At 41.2% G+C, this 19,641-nt stretch overlaps 1 protein-coding gene across 2 annotated transcripts in view; it reads right to left on the reverse strand.

Annotated features, from left to right (window-relative positions):
• RELN (reelin) overlaps positions 1–19,641 on the reverse strand; it is a 633,193-nt gene that overhangs the window by 68,781 nt on the left and 544,771 nt on the right. For both annotated transcript variants that reach the window (XM_006882611.1, XM_006882610.1), the window contains exon 46: positions 15,123–15,291. In XM_006882611.1, coding sequence (XP_006882673.1) covers positions 15,123–15,291 — 169 coding nt within the window. The remainder of the gene's footprint in view (positions 1–15,122; positions 15,292–19,641) is intronic.

The raw sequence follows: 19,641 nt of genomic DNA on the forward strand, positions 1-19,641 counted from the left end.
GCTGTGTATGACTCATAGGGACCCTATGAACAAAAGATCTGAATCCTGTCCTAGCCTGTGCCATCCTCACAATAACTGACACACTCAAGCTCATTGCTGCAGCTACTGTGTCAATTCACCTGGTTGAGGGTCTTTCCCTCCTTCAGTACCTTTCCAAGAAAGAATCTCTCCTAGCAACTTGCTCAAAGTATGTCAGACAAAGCTTCACCATCTTTGTCTCCCAGGAGCACACTGGTTGCCCCTCCTCCATGACATACCTGTTTATTGTTTTTGAAGTTCATGGGATACTCAATACTCTTCATCAACACCACAGTTCAAAGGTGTCAATACTACTTCTATCATCCTTATTCACTGTTCACTCTCAGATACATAGTAGGCAACTGAAAAGACCGTGATCTGAATCAGGCACACCTCAGCCCTCATACTGACAGTATTGTTCCTCAGTAATTTGGAAAGGTCCTTGACTATAGACATTTCCCACCCAATGTAATACAGCAATGACTGAATTATATGTTAGGACCTCTGGTAGTGTAGTGTGTAATATATCAGGCTGATAATGGTTAGGCTGGTGGTTCAAACCCATCAGTTACTCCTTGTAGAAAGATAGGCAGTCTCCTCCTATTAAAGTATATAGCGTCTAAAACCCTGAGGCAGAACTGACTCAATGGCAATTGGTACTCATATGTTAGGAGCTTTGGTGGTACAGCGGTTATGTGCTTAGCTGTTAACTAAAAGGTTGGCAGTTCAAACATATCCTATGCTCTATGGGAGAAAAATGTGGCATTTCTTCTCATAAAGACTACAGCCTTGGAGACCCGACGGGGCAGTCAGTTCCACTCAGATCTGAGGGCCATTTTCAATCAGAATGGACTTGACAGCAGTGGGTTTGGTTTTTAGTATTCCTATGCTGGTTTCTTTTGTTAGATTATATTCCTTAGGTATCATTACATTGTGGGTGACATACAGCTTCTTAAATAATTGCTCTCAGACTATTAAGTTGATAACAATACAGTTGCCCCCACCCAGTGCAGCGAGTCTAACTCAGTGACCCTCCATCAGGGTTCTGAGCTAATGATACTAAGGTCCTTTTCCAAATATGATGATTATCTACTTTTGGGAATAACTATGACTAATAATTATGTGTCCATCAAATACAAGGCATGTAGTCTATCGAACGCTATTATATAAGGAAAAAGGAAAGCCTGAAAGCTGAAATGCTGTTTCCTCTTATTCCCAGCCCTGTCACAAGCTTCACTGTTGGAAGGAGTCAGATCATGCTATGCTTACGTGTTGACGCATTCCTGTCTATTAAAGGAAGAGCATGCTACTTCCCGCCTCACCAGGGTACTGCAAAAATTAATTAGTTGTTTTGTGGTTTTTTTTTTTTTACCAAGACCTACAAATGCTTGGTGAGGTCCCCCAGCAGGTGTCATTATTTATCCTGAAGCTTCCTTATAATGATGGCCACCACCAGCTGGTGCTCCTTGAGTCGGGGGAAAGAAATGTATGGCCCCAGTGTGGATTTCTCCCCTTCCATGTCCTTGAAATGCCTCTTCTTCCATCTTTCCTGAATACATACAATTTACCCTCCATCTACAGTATGCAATGAGTGCTATGTAAAGTCTGTTTAATAAATACACATTCACTGTTAAGTAATAAAATTGTCATTGCCACTTTTGTGTGTCCTGTCATTTCTCTGACCAGGTAGGTACCTTTCCCCACAGTGTCTGATACCTTCTGATGCACACTTCAGAATCTTTGGCTCAGCCCATTTCTTCACGATGATCCTGTCTATGTAGAAAGTCTTTGCTGTCATAATTATCATGGTCAAGAGAAAAGCCCTTTACGGTTGAAAAGCCCTTTTTATTGATGCCGTTGAATCAACCAAGACTTACGGTGATCGTTTGAACAACAGATCAAAACCTTGCCCTATCTTTGCTCTTGTAACACACTCCCTCATGCTCACGTCTGCCTCTGCACTCACTGTGCCAATCCATCCCACTGAAGGTTTCCCCTCTATCTCACCCAAATATAAATAGGATTACTCTTCCTCATCATTTCCTTTAGAAAAAAGATACATGAACTATTTCAGGCTAGAATAATCTAACCTGGTCATCTCATTCTTCCAGTGAAGAAGCTCAAGTGCAGTGCTTGGAGCCACACACAGATCCTCTAACAACAGTGACAAGGCATACATCTTTTGGTTAATTGTTATTTTGTCTTTTCATGAAGCAAATATTTCAAAACTCTATAGCCACTTCCATAAAATCATCCTACTCCGACCATTACCCCTGAATCGGAACAATCATTTAGCTGTGGCAGGCTGTGTACTCATGTTGCATGTCCACATTGAGAGGTCAGCTGTATTTATCCTGACCCCAGCAAGTCAGTATGGGTGGTCCTGTGTTTGAGGGCAGGAATATGCATTCTTTGGCCTGTTTCAAAGTATGCCCTTTTTTCGCCTCACCAGCAAAGAGTCTCCCTTTATATCTGGCATAAAATTTCCTTAATTAACTTATATTTCTATGTTAGACAAAATTGGGAATTATTACAAAATGAGATAGAAATAGTCACGAAGGACAGGAAAAGATGCTTAACATCATTCATTATTGCTGTTGAGTATCACCAAGTTAAAACCAACGTATAGCTGGACCTCCAACAGGTTTTTAGAGGCAGTAAATCACTCGAGAGGAGGAGACTGCCTATCTTCCTCCCATGGAGCAGCTGGTGGATTCAAACCACATACCTTTATGTTGGTACTGCAACTCCCGACCACTAAGCCAGTTATTAGGGAATACAAATCAAAACTACAATGAAATGTGACATAATACCACAAGGATAGCTAACATAAAAAAGACAGTAGGAAGCACTAGTGAGGATGTGGGGAAATCGGAATCCTCGTTCATTGCTGACGGGACTATGAAATGGTAGTCACCTTGGGAAACAGTCTGATAATTCCTTAAAAAGCTAAACGTGGGCTACAATATAGAGCAGCAATTTGACTCCGAGTATATACTCCAAGGAAGTGGAAGCATATTTCTACAAAAACATTTGGAGATGAATATTTATAGCAGCATTATTTGGAATTGCCAAGGAGGAGAGATAACACCAGTGTATATCAACTTACCTAGTGAATAAAAAGTAGCTACATCCATATAATACTGTTGTTGTTATAGTTATGTGCTCTCAAGTTGCCTGTGACCCATACCAACCCTATATACAGAAACTCTGAAACCTGCCCTGTCCTGAGCCAGTCTCACTAATTCCAACACACCAACTGCCATTGCCCTAGTTACTGTATCATTCCATTTCATCTGGGGTCTTCCTCTCCTGCGCTGTCCCTTCACCCTTCCGAGCATGATGTCCTTCTCCAAGGAGTGGTCTCTTCTGGCCACATGCCCCAATTATGTGAGATGGAACTTCAAAATCCTAGCCTCCAAGGAACAGCTTGGTTTCCCCCTCTTTAACACAGACCTACTTGTCTTCTTGGCAGTTCATGGTATGTTCAAGAGTCTTCTCCAGCACCACAATGTGAAAGCATCACATTCTTCTTCTGTCATCCTTAGTCATTGTCAGGCTCTCTGATGCATAGCAAGTAACTGCAAAGACCATGGCCTGAATCAGGTGCACCTTAGACTATAGACTGACATAGTTGCTTTTCAATACTCTGGAGAGGTCCCTGAAAACAGATTTTACCAATGCAATTCATCTTTGGATTTCCTAGCTGCTAGTGTTAAGAGTGTTGATTGTGGAGCCAAGCAAGCTGTAATTGTTAACTTCAATCTTTTCTCCAACTGGCTGCCAACTGGCCCAGTTGTGAGAATCTTTGTCTTCTTGTTGTTGAGCTTCAATCCATATCGAAGACTACAGTCCTTGACCTTCTGCAGCAAGCGCTTCAGGTCCTCCTCAGTTTCAGCAAGCAAGGCGGTGTCATCTGCATAACATAGGCTTAATCCTTTTTCCCAGGAATAATCTTTCTAGTGTAACACTTATGAATATATATATATACTATTATATATAAAATTATATATTAATTTGAGGTTCATAGTGACTTGGGAGAATAAGCACCAGACAGAATCTCTTTCACTATAACTTGTATTTAGTACTTTTACATTTCTTTTTGTGTGTGTGTGTCCCAGTTCACAATGACTGCTAAGAGTTCCTAAGGGAAAAACATAGTTCAGCTCAATTGGACAGAAGGTAATCTGTAATCAATGAACTACAGACACAGCTAGATCAAAGTTGGCTGTGAGGGGGGGACATGTGCACTCATTCCATGCACTAAGGGGAGCATGATTACGAATGAAGAAGGGGTCTAAAGAGTAGACCATCAAAGATGGGTACAGATTACTTCTCCTGAGGGTGACCTTTAGGAAGAAGACAATGGCCCATAAACAAAAGGGGGGAAAATAACATTTTTGGGTAGAAATGAGAAAATGACTCTCAGAGACTGTCCTGCACAATTTGTTCCTTCTGTAGCTATGGGGGCTGTTTGCTAGGGAGGGGATGTAAACACTCCTTAGCCTGTGAAGGAAATCTGCTGTTGTTGCAGGTTAGACAGTCGATTCTGACTCAGAGTGAGCCAATGTGACAGAGCAGAAATGCCCCATTGGGTTTTCATGGGGTTGCAATCTTTATGAAAGAGGTTTAAGGTGGCATATTTCATAGTGGATATGTTGATAAGGGCCTCACATCCCCAAAGGATCAAATCCTTGGAAGGAAGACAGCTAGTCTCCTCCATTTAAGACTTATAGCCCTAGAGACCTGATGGAAAGGTCACTAGGAGTATAAACTAACTAAATGGTCATGAGATTGAGTTTTGAGGATGTTTGGGGATTTTTAGGTAACATTAATTTGTCAACAGAAGAATATATAATATTCTTTGATTTTTCCTTTCACCTCAACTTTCTTATAATGTTGTTGTTATGTGCCGTCGAGTCGTTTGTGACTCATAGCGACTCTATGCACAACAGCCCTAAACCCTGCTCTGTCCTGCGCCAACCGCACTGCCTCTTACACACCCATCCCGATTACCCCAGTCACTGAATCAATCCATCTCATAGAGGGTCTTCCCCTCCTGCGCCGTCCCTCCACCCTCCCAAGCATAATAGTATATTGAAATCTGAATCCTAGCATGAGAGGAGAAAGCATTTGAACTGCAGGCAATGACCTCAAACAAACATGATACAAATCCTCCAAAGGTAACCCAGAGCCTTCACAATCCCTCTCCAGACTTGGCAGAGAGCACATGACAGAGTTAATAACAGAATTCTTTTTACGTGCACAGAATACAACCAAATACCAAAGTCTCTGAAAAAAACTTTGGTAACAGTGTTGACAACTGATAAAACTTAGAGGAATGCAGAATTTCTGGAAGTGGTTCTATTCCCTGCATAATGCCCACATGATAACACACTGGGCATAGGCAAAGCAACAGTTCCACGGTTTGTACCACATGAAACTATTTTATTATGTTCTGTAGTCATGAAAGACCAGTTGAAATTTGGTAAAGTAATAGCAGCAGTGTTCCAAACAGCAAAATGATGCATCGCAAATGGATACATAAAAGAGAGCCAATGTTTCCTCGACTTGGTTGGAAAAATTTGCCAAAATGGTCAATGGTGTAAATGCTTACAAGAAGACTTCTAAAGATGATGCTTAGCTGGACATAAGAATGAGGAGAAAGACACAGTACTGTGGGCATTTAAAGAATTAAAAAACATGAATGTGTATACTTACAACAAAGAATCCAGTAAACATTAAGAGGAATTTTTCTTAGTTTGTTGTTACAGTAGTAAATACCATTGCAAATTTTCCTCCCGTGCTAGAGTTGTTTACTTGCAAAAAGCTTTGGCCTTCTCAACCCCATCTTATCCCCAATAATCCTTCCACAATGGTCTTCTCCTTTATTTAGTTTATTCTTTCCAGAAACTTCCTGCACACTATAAATAGCTTCGATGCTCAAACCATCTGGCTTCTAAGTGTGGTAGTTAATCTTTAATCGCTGGGTTAGGTCGTTAGGGCTAACAGAGGGAATGGATCAGCTTCAAATGGTGACTTAAAATAGCCAAGTCACACCTGAGCCTACAGGTGGCGTTCCTCTCCCCCACCCCTTTCTCAGTGGCATTGGGTTACCTGCCCTTCCACTGACTCACCCTGGCTCTCAGGTGACGTTTCAAGAACCCATGCCACCTGAGTCATCTGTTATTTTTAGGTCTGAGGTTAGTGAAGAGGTGGCTGCAGATTGAGATCAGGGGCTATGAAATGGATTTGGGCACATGCCTATCTTATTTTTCAATCTCGCAAGAACTTCTGGCATTCTTCCTTTCTCATTTCTCTTTTAACAGTATCTTGGGCCAGTGATAAAGGCGCAGCATTAAGATGGTGGATAAATCCATAGACCCTAGGGCCAGATAAGCTGTATTATTTCCAGCACCTTACTGAAACTATTCTGAAGGCCACTGATGACCTGCTTAATGAAAAGTTGAGTAAATTAGTTCTGAAGTGCCTTCTTTCTGGTTTTCTGTAACATTTTCACGGATGGCTTCTTACCCTGGTTTGATACTCGCTTCTCACTTGAATTCTGGGTGCCATGAATTCTAATCTTCTTAAACCTTCACGACTCTTTGGTTCTTCTGCTTGTTATTTCTACTTGCTGTGCTACTAAATACAAGGATATTCTCTCTTCTTTGTAAACCCTTGCCTGTGGAGAGTTGACTGAGTTTTATGGCTTGTCTATCATCTCTGTGTTAATGTCTCAAAAATTTATTAGCTTCCCTTGGGTTAAAAACTTCACATGACTGTCAAATGGATGTTTCCACTGTATTCCCAGTAATTTCATTTAACTGAGCATCATTTAACTGCCCCTCTTAGAATCAGCTTTAGCTTTCTCTCTACACCTCTTCTCACCAGTATCCCACGCTTCAAAATTTAGATTCATTTCTTAATGTATCGGAGAGAGAGAAGTTAGTGACTGAGTTTTAACAATTTTCCTTTGAAATAACTTGTAATTATCTTCCTCATCTTCACTCTAGTTGTATCCTTGGACCTTGTTATTGCACAGATTATTATCACAATGCCTTTGACAACTTTTCTTACTTGGGTCTCCTCTATTCAGTCGTCAATATGGATTGAAGCTCAACATCAAGACGACAAAGATTCTCACCACTGGGCCAATTGGCAGCATCATATTAGATGGAGAAGAGATTGAGGTTGTTAGCAACTACAGTTTGCTCGGATCCACAATCACCACTCTTAACACCAGCAGTCAGGAAACCGAAAGACAAATTGCATTGTGAAAATCGACTGTCATAGACCTCTCCAGAATGCTGAAGAGCAATGATGTCAGTCTAGATACAAAGGTGCACCTAATCCAGGCCATTGTCTTATCAATTACTCGTTATGCTTCACACAGTTGGATAATGACTAAGGACGACAAGTCTTCCTCAGTTTCAGCAAGCAGGGTTGTGTCATCTGCATAATGCAGGATGTTGATGAGTCTTCCTCCAATCCTGATGCCACACTCCTCTTTGTACAGCCCAATGTCCAGGATAATCTGTTCTACATACAGATTGAGAAGGCCTGGAGACAGAAAACATCCCTGGAGGACATACTTCCCAATTTTGAACCATGCAGTGTCTCCACTGAGGAGGACCTGAAGCGCTGGCTGCAGAAGGTCAAGGACAGCAGACTACAATATGGATTGAAGCTCAATATCAACAAAACAAAGATTCTCACCAGTGGGCCAACTGCCAGCATCATTAAGGATGGTGAAGAGACTGAGACTATTTACAGTTTTAGTTTGCTTGGTTCTACAACCAACACTTTTGGTACCAGGAACTAGAAAATCAAGAGACAAATTGCATTGGGAAAGTCAGCTGTCAGGGACCTCTCCAGAGTACTGAAGAGCAATGATGTCAGGCTGGAGACTAAGGTATGCCTGATCTGGGCCATAGTCTTTGCAATTGCGTGCTATGTGTATGAGAGCTGGACAGTGACAAGGGATTAAAGAAAAAGAACTGATGCCTTTGAGCTGTGATGGACTGCTAGGAGGACAAACATGTTTGTCCTGGAACAGGTGAAACTGGACTGCTCCTTGGAGGTAAGGATTCTGAAGCTTCGTCTGACATACTTTGGGCATGTTGCAAGGAGGCACCAGTCCTTGGAAAGGGACATCATGTTGGAGGGACAGCACAAGAGAGGAAGACCATCAATGAGATGGGAGTAGGGAGTACGTGTGTGGGAGACTAGGAACAGGACAGAGCAGGGTTTTTAGTGCTCTTGTACATATAGGGTTGATATGAGTAGCAAGCGACTTGATGACACACAACAACAAAAACAACAAGGATGACAGAAGAATAGATGCCTTGGAGTTGCGGTGCTGGAGAGGAGTCTTGAACATGCTATGGACTGCCAGAAGAGAAATAAACCAAGTCTGTCCTTGGTGGCTAGGATTTCAAAGCTTCGCCTCACTTACTTTGGCCAAGTGGCCAGGAGATATCTGTCCTTGTAGAAGGACATTATGCTTGGAAGGGTGGACGGACAGCACAGATAAGGGAGACCCTGGATGAGATGGATTGATACAGTAACTAGGGCAATGGGGGTCGGTGTGTCAGAATTAGTGAGACTGGCTCATGACAGGGTAGAGTTCAGAGCTGCTGCACATATGGTTGCTGTACACTGCAAGTGACTCAAGGCACATTACAACCATAACATACTATGACATGTTTGGAGAGAGGAGTGGCATCCACTTCCTAAATAACATGCCTCTGGAAAGTCTATGAACTTTGATAAATGTTGATAGTTGTAGATGGTCTTCAGGCCTTTAGTTCATAGGGTTGCTATGAGTTGTGCTTGACTCAAAGACAATCAACAACAATTCTCTTATTTAAATAGAGAGTACAACCCTGATACATTTCTTTCCTAATTTGAAACCATGAAGTGTTCCCTTGCTCTGTTGGCACAATGGTCTCCTGGTCTAGGTATAAGTTTCACGTGAAGCACAATCAAAATGCTCAGGGACTCCCTTTCTTCTCAATGTCAGCCACAACACAGTCAAATGCCTTTGCATAATCAATAAGTACAATTAGACATCCTTATGGTATTTTTCACTTTTACCTGGGATCCATCTAACAACAGCAATTATGTCCTTGGTGCCATGGCCTCTTCTAAATCCTTCTCACTTTTGGCAGTTCCCTACCTATGTACTCTTCCAGCCATTTTTGAATGATCATCAGCAGTATTTTGCTTGCATGTGGTATTAATGATACTGTTTGATAGTTTCCACATTCAATTAGATCATCTTTCTTGGGAATGGAAGCAAATATGGACCTATTCCAATCTGTTGGCCAGAAAGCTATTCTCCAAATGTCCTGGCATAGACTGGTGAGCACATCAAGGGCTCCATCTGTTAATGGAAACAAGTCAATTGGTACCCCATTGATTCCTGGGGCCTTAATTTTTGCCACTGTATAAGTCAAAATCAATTTTCCCTCACTGTTTCATATCCACTTCACCAGCCATTCTTAGTGCCTCTATGAAGAGGAGTGTGGCATCAGGATTGGCAGGAGACTTATCAATAACCTGCATTATGTAGATGGCACAACCTTGCTTGCTGAAAGTGCGGATGACTTGAAGCACTTGTTGCAGAAAATCAAGGAATTAAGCCGTCAATATGGATTGCATCTCAATGTCAAGAAAACAAAGATTCTTACCACTGGACTAACAGGCAACATCATTCAATGGAGAAGAGATTGAAACTGTCAACAACTTTATCTTGCTTAGATCCATAATAAACACCCTTAGTACCAGGAGTCAGGAAATGAGGAGACACATTGCATTGGGAATATCTGTGGCTAGGGACCTCTCCAAATTACTGAGGAGTAATGATGTCAGTTTGAGGACTAAGGTGCATATGATTCAGGCCATAGTCTTTCCAATCACTTGCTATGCATCTGGGAGCTGGACAAGGAATAAGGATAACAGAAGAAGAATTGATCCCTTTGAGCTGTGGTGTTGGAGAAGAACACTGACCATCCCATGGATGGCCAAGAGAACAAACAGGTATGTCTTGGAGAGGGTGCAGCGGAGTGTTCTTTGGAGGGAAGAATGACGAGTTTTGCCTCACATACTTCGGGTATGTTGCTAGCAGGGACTATTCCTTGGAAAGGACACCATGCTAAGAAGGACAGAGGGTTCAGCGAAGGAGAGGAAGATCCTTGACCAGGTGGGCTGATGTGGTGACTGCCACAATGGACTCTTGTGTGTCAGGAAGGGTGGGATGGCACAGGACAGAAAGAACAAGGTTCAGATCTTTTGTTCATAGATTCGCTCTGAGTTGTACTTAACTTGATAGCATCTAGCAACAACATTCTCTTATTTTATTTTCTTGTAAGAAAACCAGTTTGTTTTCCCTAGAAGTAAAAATTTTCTTATTCCTATTCTTAACAGAGATGAAACCATTCTTTTCTAATGACCATTTTTTCCATAACTTTTAGGTATTGAGCTCTTTGCTTTGATCAGCAACTCTGCAGCTACTTAGAAACTCCTGTCTAAGGGCCCCTGCTTTTTTCCATATTGTTCTCTTCATTTAGAATGTACTTTCCCTGATGCACCTACTTACTATCTATCCTTTGAGGCTAGGGCTCATGCTTTTAATGAAATTATTTTTGAAATTCAATACTCTATCTTTCAACACCTAGAGCGTTTCTAGGCCATTCCTCAGTGGAACGCTAAATGAGATACACCATGTACTAACTATTTTAAAGTTATTTCTTGGGTTGTATAGCTCATCTTTCTCAAAGAGACTAACCTCCTTCATGGGCTCTCATAGCCATGGAACTGGAACTGACACAAAGCTGATCCTCTCCTGGGCTTCCAAGGCCAAAACCTGCATGGGAGGATATTGCCCATCATACTCATGTGGAGCCACTGATAGATTCGAATCACCTGAGAGGTTTGCCCTTTGGGTTAATAACTCCCTATGAATTATGAACTACAAACCAGGGTAGGAACTTACCACAGGTTCGCGTTATGCTAACTTGTGACTTCAAAAGAATTCTTAGTCTGAATGATGTTGTAGTATGAGGATGAATTTGTGTTATGATTAGTAAAAGGAAATTATTTATTCTTTCTAAAAATGTGTACATTGTTTTCGAAAACTATTTACACTTTTATAGACCTTTCTCACGTACCACATGCTTCCATGCACCTTGACTTGATACATGTACATGTGCATGGCCAAAAGCATCTCCACTTTTAATGTAAGGAAAATGAAATGTGGAGATACACAATTACTCACTTAAAAGCTCACAGAACTTGACAGAAAAACCACAAACAAAAGTAAGTACTCCATTATATCATAATAATGTCACTAATTTTTTCCCCCAGGCAGATCTAACTTTAGCATGTATAAAGTATCTACTAGATGGATCTACATTGTTATACAGCCGTGTCTGGGGCTCAGTGGGATTTATCTTGTGCTTACACTCTGTGTTCCTTCTCCTAGTGAAAAGCATCAGTTTGCTTTCAAGCTTGAAACTCAGAAACTAGGGCGCCATCTTCAACCCTGCCTTGCCCCTATCCTTTCGTGTCCACATCACCAGTCATTCTCAGTGCTTCCATCCCTTGGACAGCTAATGGAGTTGCCAGGAGTCAGTCAATTCTGACTCATCTCGTGGCAGTGGGCTTAGTTGTGTTCTTATGCTTCTCTCTCCTCTGCTGCTTTTCATCTTAGCCGCTAGCACTTTAGTCCAACCTTACAGCATTTCCTGCCTCTGCAGAAGTCTCTTTACATTTACTCTAGCCTCCTCTATTTTGTTTTCTCATTTGAATAAGCTTTTCTGAATGCAATTCTGACTAGGACTCTTTATTCTCATCAACTTTAATCAGTTTTTCAAGCGTTCATGTGGTAAATCACCAAATATTTAATACTACCTTCATGTTCTTCATGGTACAGCTCTTACCTCTAAGTGTCTATCTGAACACATATTCTGTATCTCTTATGTGCCTGTTTCTTCTATAGGCTGCTATCCTTACCTCTCACCAAGCTAATTCCTATTCATCTCTTTTATTTTATCTCAATTACCCTTCCTCAGGGAAGCATTCCTTGATCTTCTTGACCAGGTCAACTTCCCTGTGATATATAATCTCATAGCAAGATGTACCTATTCTTTACCTGTTATAATTTTCTATTTATTTCTGTGGTTACTAAAGATTTATGAGTTTTTATGGTTAACAGGTTCCTCTTGCATGGAAGTTAAAAGCTACTTGTGGGCAAGTGTCAATTTAGTATCTTGAATATACAGCACACAAATTAAAAAATAAACAAATTCAAGAAAAATGTTTAATAAAAATATTTAATAATGAATAATGTTGAACAGATAATTTCAGAAGATGGACCTTAAGAAGAAGAATGTGGCATCAGGATTGGAGGAAGACTCATCAACAACCTGTGTAATGCAAATGACACAATTTTGCTGGCTGAAAACAAGGATTTGAGGTACTTGCTGCAGATGATCAAGGACCACAACCTTCAATATGGATTATGTCTCAGCATCAAGGAAACAAAAATCCTCACCATGAGGCCAATAGGCAACATCATGATAGATGGAGAAAAGACTAAAATTGTCAACAATTCCATCTTACTTGGATCCATAGTCAATATTCTTTGGACTAGTGTTCAGGAGATCAGGAGATGCACTGCTTAAGGAAAATCTACTGTCAGGGACCTCTCAAAAGTCCTGAAGAGCAATGATGTTAGTTTAAATACTAAGGTGTGCCTTATTCCAATCACAGCCTTTCCAATCACCTGCTATGCATCTGAGAGCTGGACAATGAATAAAGATGACAGAAGAATCAATGCCTTTGAGTTGAGGCATTTGAGAAGAATACTGAATATCCCATGCACTGTCAAATGAATGAAAAAGTGCAGCCAGAGTGCTTGTTCGATGCAAGGGTGGTGAAACTTTGACTCACATACTTTGGAAATGCTGTTAGGAGGGGCTATTCACCAGAGGGGGACATCGTGCTTGGAAAGCTGGAGGGTCAGCAAAGGAGAAGGAGATCCTCAATGAGATGGACTGACACTATGATTGTAGTATTGGGCTCAAGCGTGTCAGGGATGGAGAGGATGTTGCAGGATAGAGTTCACATCTATTGTTCATAGGGTTGTTATGAGCCATATTTGACTCAATGGCACATACCAACAACTGACTCAGTTATCTCTACTGATGGCTATTATCCAGTTCAGCTTGATGAATGATTTGACATCAATATGTGAACAACCAACCCGAGATGACTCTTACCATCACCAATGCCAACAATACGGGACTCCCAGCCTTGAGATCCTATGATCACGAGTAAGTGGACAAGAATGTACCTAGCACACTATCACAGCCATTTCCCCCCCGACCAACTCTACGTTGTCAGTAATCACGCTCCTCCATAGCAAAGAGCTACAAATGGAGACATGTAATTTCAGGATGAGATAATAACATAAATATTGAATTTTGAACAGATATCCATATTTTGAGGCAGCAAGCAAGAAAATACATATTTAAAATGTAACAGAATCAAAAGGTAGGTATAATATTGATGTGTTAAGTTGTGTTTGGGACAAAGGGCTTGAAATTGGCACATGATACTAATGTCCTTTGGCATATAGGAGAACATGGTAAGAAGTGAATCAGGCTTGAACTCTATTAGGGTATGTTTATTTTCAAATTACCCAAAAGACCTTGCTGTAAGGCAGCGTCACCCTCAGGACCATTGTACAACACAGACTCTCAGGGTAGGATGTAAACAAATCACACATTTTCTGTAGAGCAGAAGGGAAAAGGAATGCTCATCAGGTTTTTCAGAGAATAGTTGAAAGGGTCAACATTCTTGTGCATATGTACAAGACAGAATTAAAAGATAGATTAAAAAATTAAAAATAATTGCTTTTCTTGGGTAAAAGACTCAAGGGTATAATGAGCAGCTGAAGTAAATCTTAGAATGTAGCTTATTTGCAAAATGACACCAAGTAGCTGGGTAATAATTCACAGAATTCATAAAGACTTAAAAGATTCCTGCCCTAATGGAGTTTTTTTTTTCTATTTTACTTATTAAGATCGCCTTAATAATTCATGCATGGCAATACCTTTAACGAGCAACAAAATCTCACGTATCTCATTTAAACTTGGCAACTCTGCTGACAGTTAATATAGTCGAGTACCTCTGAGCCAGCAATTGTACGGCAGCCTTAGGCTGTTAGTAACGGAAACCATTCCATTTATGATAATCTCAAGAAAAGTTATGCCCGAGATGAATGGAGGAATTTTATGACCCTTTGCTAGGAAGATTTATTCGTTCTTCATAGGGACACAGATGAACAAAAATGAACTAAAACTTGAACTCCTGCTCTGAATGCTACAGAACTTTCTTTGCTGCTTTCTCAGCAGCAGCAATTGATCCCCATTTTCTTGGAGGGAAAAGGAATTCCCACCAATGTTTTAACGCTTTCCTTTGATAATCATTTACTAGAGAGGGTGAGGGAGAGAGGTGATCACGGGACGGATAATCCTGTCTTACTCAAATCCAGGGTGCGAAATCCACAGAAAACTTAGCTTTCCTTTCTTAATCAGCATTTGCTAGACAATTTTATCAAACCACCATCCTGTCTCACTGATACAATAAATGGAACACTTACCTTTATTTTCTCACTTTAAAGAACACTCTAAGGGATCATTTTCAAGACACTTTTCAAAAAAGAAAATTTTCAGAAGTTGATATTCATTTTAACAGACCCCTATTTGCTATATCCATTTATATGCCATTACTCACTGCTCAACTTACAGTGGGCAGATGGACAAAAAACAGACTACATTTAAATCTATTTTGCACCCAATGGGCCTATTTGAAATGACTAGTTCTTGGCATATTGGAATTAAGTTGGAGAAGCTCAGTGATCTAGCTACTGTTTTCCTGCATATACAGTTCTTTCTAAACATTAAAGTTACAATCAAGGGTTGCATCGGTGGAATATCGAATGTTATCACAAAACCTGTTGTTCTACTCTCCTCAATTCTGACATGCCATACGCTAGCACATTTTGCTTCCCCACACACAGAATGCATCCATACCTGGTGTAAGGAGGGAGAGGGAGAGTGATTCTGGTCCACTTGTTGAAGGTATCTGACACCAGGACACGCTGCAGATGATAGCGACTGCATTCAACATTGGTAGGCAAGCAGTCTCTTACCAGTGGGTGCCAAGACAGTCCCAGATCTATGGAGTATTCCAGTTCAATAGCTGAAACAGGAAACAATATTCTCCATGTAAATGCATGTCTGCAGACTTAGGAGTTGTAAAAATTTAAGTCAATTTAATTTTTTCCCCTCAAGTTCCTATCTTCTAGTTTGAAATGTTTCCTAGTTTGAAATGTTTCCTAGTTTGATTTTTCACTGTGTATAGTACTAGTCATTATTTTTACCTTTCATATTAAATTTACTTTCCATGGCCAAATGAAACATACATTTTTTCCCTCCAAGTCACTTCTTACAATGAGAAACTCAGAATGCTTATGCCAATTGTAGCTTCACAGACATAAAGCAACAGGTACAATAATTATATATTAATTTATTTTAATATAACATTTAGAATATTCTATATTATATACATGAATTTTACAGTTAACATGTAAGTATTGAGGATTTAAATAATAAATTCTAATGATTTAAAAAATAGTTGAAAAATTCTATTAGTCATCTCAAAGTTTGTTCTGAAGATATGCTGCTTTGGGAAAATCTGCTGACAAGCTCCTTTCCAAAGTGCTAAAGAGTAATAAATGATACTAGCCTAAAGATGCACCTGATTCACCTTTCAATTGCTTGCTATACATCTAAAAGTTAGTGGGTAGGGATGACAGAAGAAGAAATCGGTGCCTTTGAGCTATAGTGCTGGAGAAGAATACTGAACATCTCATGGTCTACCAAGAGAAGAGTAAATATGTCTTGGATAAAGTGCAGCCAGAGTGGGTGCTCCTTAGAGGCAAAGATGGTGAAACTGCATTTCACATACTTTGGACATCTTAGAAGGGGTAAGTGCCTAGAAAAAGACATCATGCTAGGACAGACAGAGGGACAGCAGGAGAGGAAGACCCTGAGGGAGGTGGACTGGCACAGGGCTGCAACAACAGGTTCAAGTGTATCAGAGATGGTAAGGACAGCACACGGTTCAGATCTGTCGTTCACAGGGTTGCTGAGGTGTACTCGCGCCTAACAAGAAGAACGTCATGATTCTGATCAGGGAGGGCCAATTTTGCTCTTGGTACAGGAGAAATCTCCTAGAAGTTGTAAAATCTCTTTGCCTATAGAACTTACTCTGCTTTGTTACAGAAAATAGATCATCAGAAGCAAAGATGCAGCCGGACATCACCGAATTCAGAATAGTCACGCAGTCAGGCTGTGAGTCTATGGAAACATGCCCCTTTTCCTTCTGATCTTCTCACACATCCAGCCCATGTTCCCTGTTCATTGTATGTTTCCCTACTCCACGTTCTAGAGGTATAACGGACACTCAGATGCTCATTGAAAAGTCAGTGGTTCAACCCGCTGCGGTAGCTCTAGGAAAAGACCGGCAATCTGTGCCTGTGTTCATGACAATCCTCGAAAACTGCACATGACCGTTCTTTTCTGCCCCACAGGGTCAGTCTGAGTTGGAATTAATTCAGCAACTCTCAACACCAGGTTCTTCCTAATGCTTTACAATGACTTTAGGTCTTCCTTCTCATCCAAAATTGTTTTCTGTAAGCCTGTGGTTCTTACTGCTAGCTGCACACCATAATCACCTGGGTACCTTTAGAAAGTGCTGATGCCTGCGTTCCACCTCCAGAGATTCGGATTGAACTCTTCTGGGGCAGCATCAAGGTGTCAAGAGCCTTAAAGTTCCCTAGGTGATTCCTAAGAGCCAACCAGCTTCCCCCTGCTGTGCAGTTAGTAATGACTGTGTAGTCAGGAACAATGGTCAGTCTGCCTTGTTGCTTGTCCTCCCTGCCACACTGGACACTATTGTTTATTCCTTGGGTCTTGAATGTCTCTTTTATTTGGGGGACATAATTTTACTCTTACCACCCCCCACCCTCCGTGTGTTACTCTCATTTCAACTCCTTTCCTGACTAGCTCAGCAACAGAAACTCTTCTACACTGTGTTTCTGGTCTTCTAATCTATGTGTATATGTTCAGGTTTCAACTATTCCTTCTCTGCCCAAACTTCCCCATTTTAGGATCAATATTTTATTCCATTCACACCACAAATGTCTATTGTGCTGGCCGATGGGCTTACAGTGATGACCTTGCTGTTGTTGTGTGCCTTTGAGTTGCAACTGAGCATAGCTGACCCCCCCTCCCCATTCCCCAGGGTTTTCAGAGGCAGCTGGTGGATTTGAACCATGTGCCTGCCTTCAAGATTGCTGTGAAGCTAACCACTCAGCTACCAGAATTCAGTGATGAGCAGTGAAGACAAAAGTTCTTGCTTTCCATACTCTATTTCCTCCTCACTGAAGAACACGTCTTCTTAGAACTACTCTTCTCAAGCTTAACTCACCATTTTCCCCTCATGTTTTTCTTTACATGCTAGGGTTCAAAATCTCTTAATTATTTTACTTCCTCTCCTCTTCACTGTCTCCTACTCTTTGCATTGCTTTGTGCTCATGTCACCTTTACCATTTCCCCCCTCCCCCAAACATTATCCTGGTGGCTTCTCTCCTGGGGTTTTTCCCCCCCGACCCTCTTTTATCTCCCAGACACATCTTAAAAGTATTGAGTCAGGGGAGCTCTGGTGGCCTAGTGGCAAGAAGCTGCACAGAAATCCCAGAGGAACACAGTTTGAATCCACCAGATGCTCTGCCGGAGAAGGAGGCGCAATATCCTCCTGTACCAGTCAGATCTGATTTGACGGTACACGCACACAAAATAATAAAAAATTAAAAAAAAAATACTGAGTCAATCCCCCTAACTGCTCCCCCTTCTCTTCACAACCCTGACAAGGACAGGTTCCTGTGTCTGGCCTTTATAAAACATTTTTTGAGGTTCTTAAAAACTCATTGTCAGATCCACCTTGCTACTTTTCTTTTTCCTCCTAGAGTTTACTTTACCCTCTTCCCAAAACTTGGACGAGCCTAAAGTAAAATGTAGAGTTTCAATTATGGCACTGCTGGCTGACTGTGTGATAACCTACATCCGTGGGCTCACACTGAGTTTGCATGGTAATGTGGAAGTAGGAATCTAAGACCTTAAAGTACCTCTCGGTTTTCAAAACCAACATTCTGCACTGCTCTGTTCAATGCACGCCTGGTCATGCCTGTCTATTAGAGGTTTCACCAGTGAGCCACAAGAACCATAATCTCCACTTCTTTACTTATGCTGTTAACCTAGCTTCAAATGCACCCTTCAGATCCATTCCACTGGTCCTTCAAACCTGCACCAGCTTTTAATGTCTCCTTGACGCACAGCCTCTCTGTGAGAACGTCTCCCAGCACTTGGATTGGCCATCCAGTAGTCACCTTGTTCTCCTTTGAATTCTCATTACCTTTCCACTCACTCACATGGCATGCAGCACTTGAACCTGTCATTTATTACTCACCTTTTGAAGCACCTGCTTCCTTAGACAGTAATGTACTGAAGCAAAGATATGTAGCCTTTACTTGCCCTTCTCTTTTCCAAGAGCCATTTTTACTAACCAGTCTAGTGTTCACCAACTGACTGTGTAATATGAAAAGTACTACCTGGATTTAATATGTCCATTAACTTCAAATCAATAGACATTTGAAAAATATGCAATAAAATAGGAAAATATAAAAAAATATGGATTCTGTGGAAGCTTAGAAAGAACCAAATTTCTCAGATTTCACCTTCCCAGAGACTAAACTGCACCAACCAGGTCCCTGTGAACATTCTAGTTTGGATTTCTTGGAAGAAGAGTGATACGGGGTGGTGAAAACCAAGAGGTCCCCAAATTATTAACAGCCCTATAGATTCAGGTGAAATGGCAAAGAAATAAGCTTGTACTTCTCCTCAGAGAGAGGTGTGTGTCTGTGTGTGAGTGCGATGCACAAGGGTGCACACACTTGCTGACTTTAGGGGAAGCTGACTGGTTACAGTGCACCTTGCCTCCAATAAGTTCTGATCCAGGACAGCAAAATGAATAAGGCAACACGAGGACAACATGAGTTCATGATTCCGAAGATGAGAGTAGGGAGACCTGACGTGAACTATTCTAAAGCTTCATTAATTAAAGTACAGGCACGATGATTATATAGAGGAATATTATCATTCATTCCTGGCATTCCATATATGGAATGGATAGAAAAATAACTCAAGAATCTCAAATGTGATGTTGTTGTTGTTATGTGCCATCGAGTCGCTTGTGACTCATAGTGACCTTATGTACAAGAGCCCTAAATACCATTCTATCCTGTGCCAACCTCGCCGTCTCCGACACACTCATTCCCACTACTCCAATCACAGAATTGATCCATCTCATCGAGGGTCTTCCTCTCCTGTGCTGTCCCTCCACTCTCCCAAACATGATGTCCCTCTCCAAGGACCAGTCCCTCCTTGCAACATGGCCAAAGTATATCAGACGAAGCTTCAGAATCCTTGA

This window comes from Elephantulus edwardii, unplaced genomic scaffold, assembly GCF_000299155.1.
Source record: "Elephantulus edwardii isolate Elephantulus edwardi_28Jun2011 unplaced genomic scaffold, EleEdw1.0 scaffold00022, whole genome shotgun sequence".
NCBI lineage: Eukaryota > Metazoa > Chordata > Mammalia > Macroscelidea > Macroscelididae > Elephantulus > Elephantulus edwardii.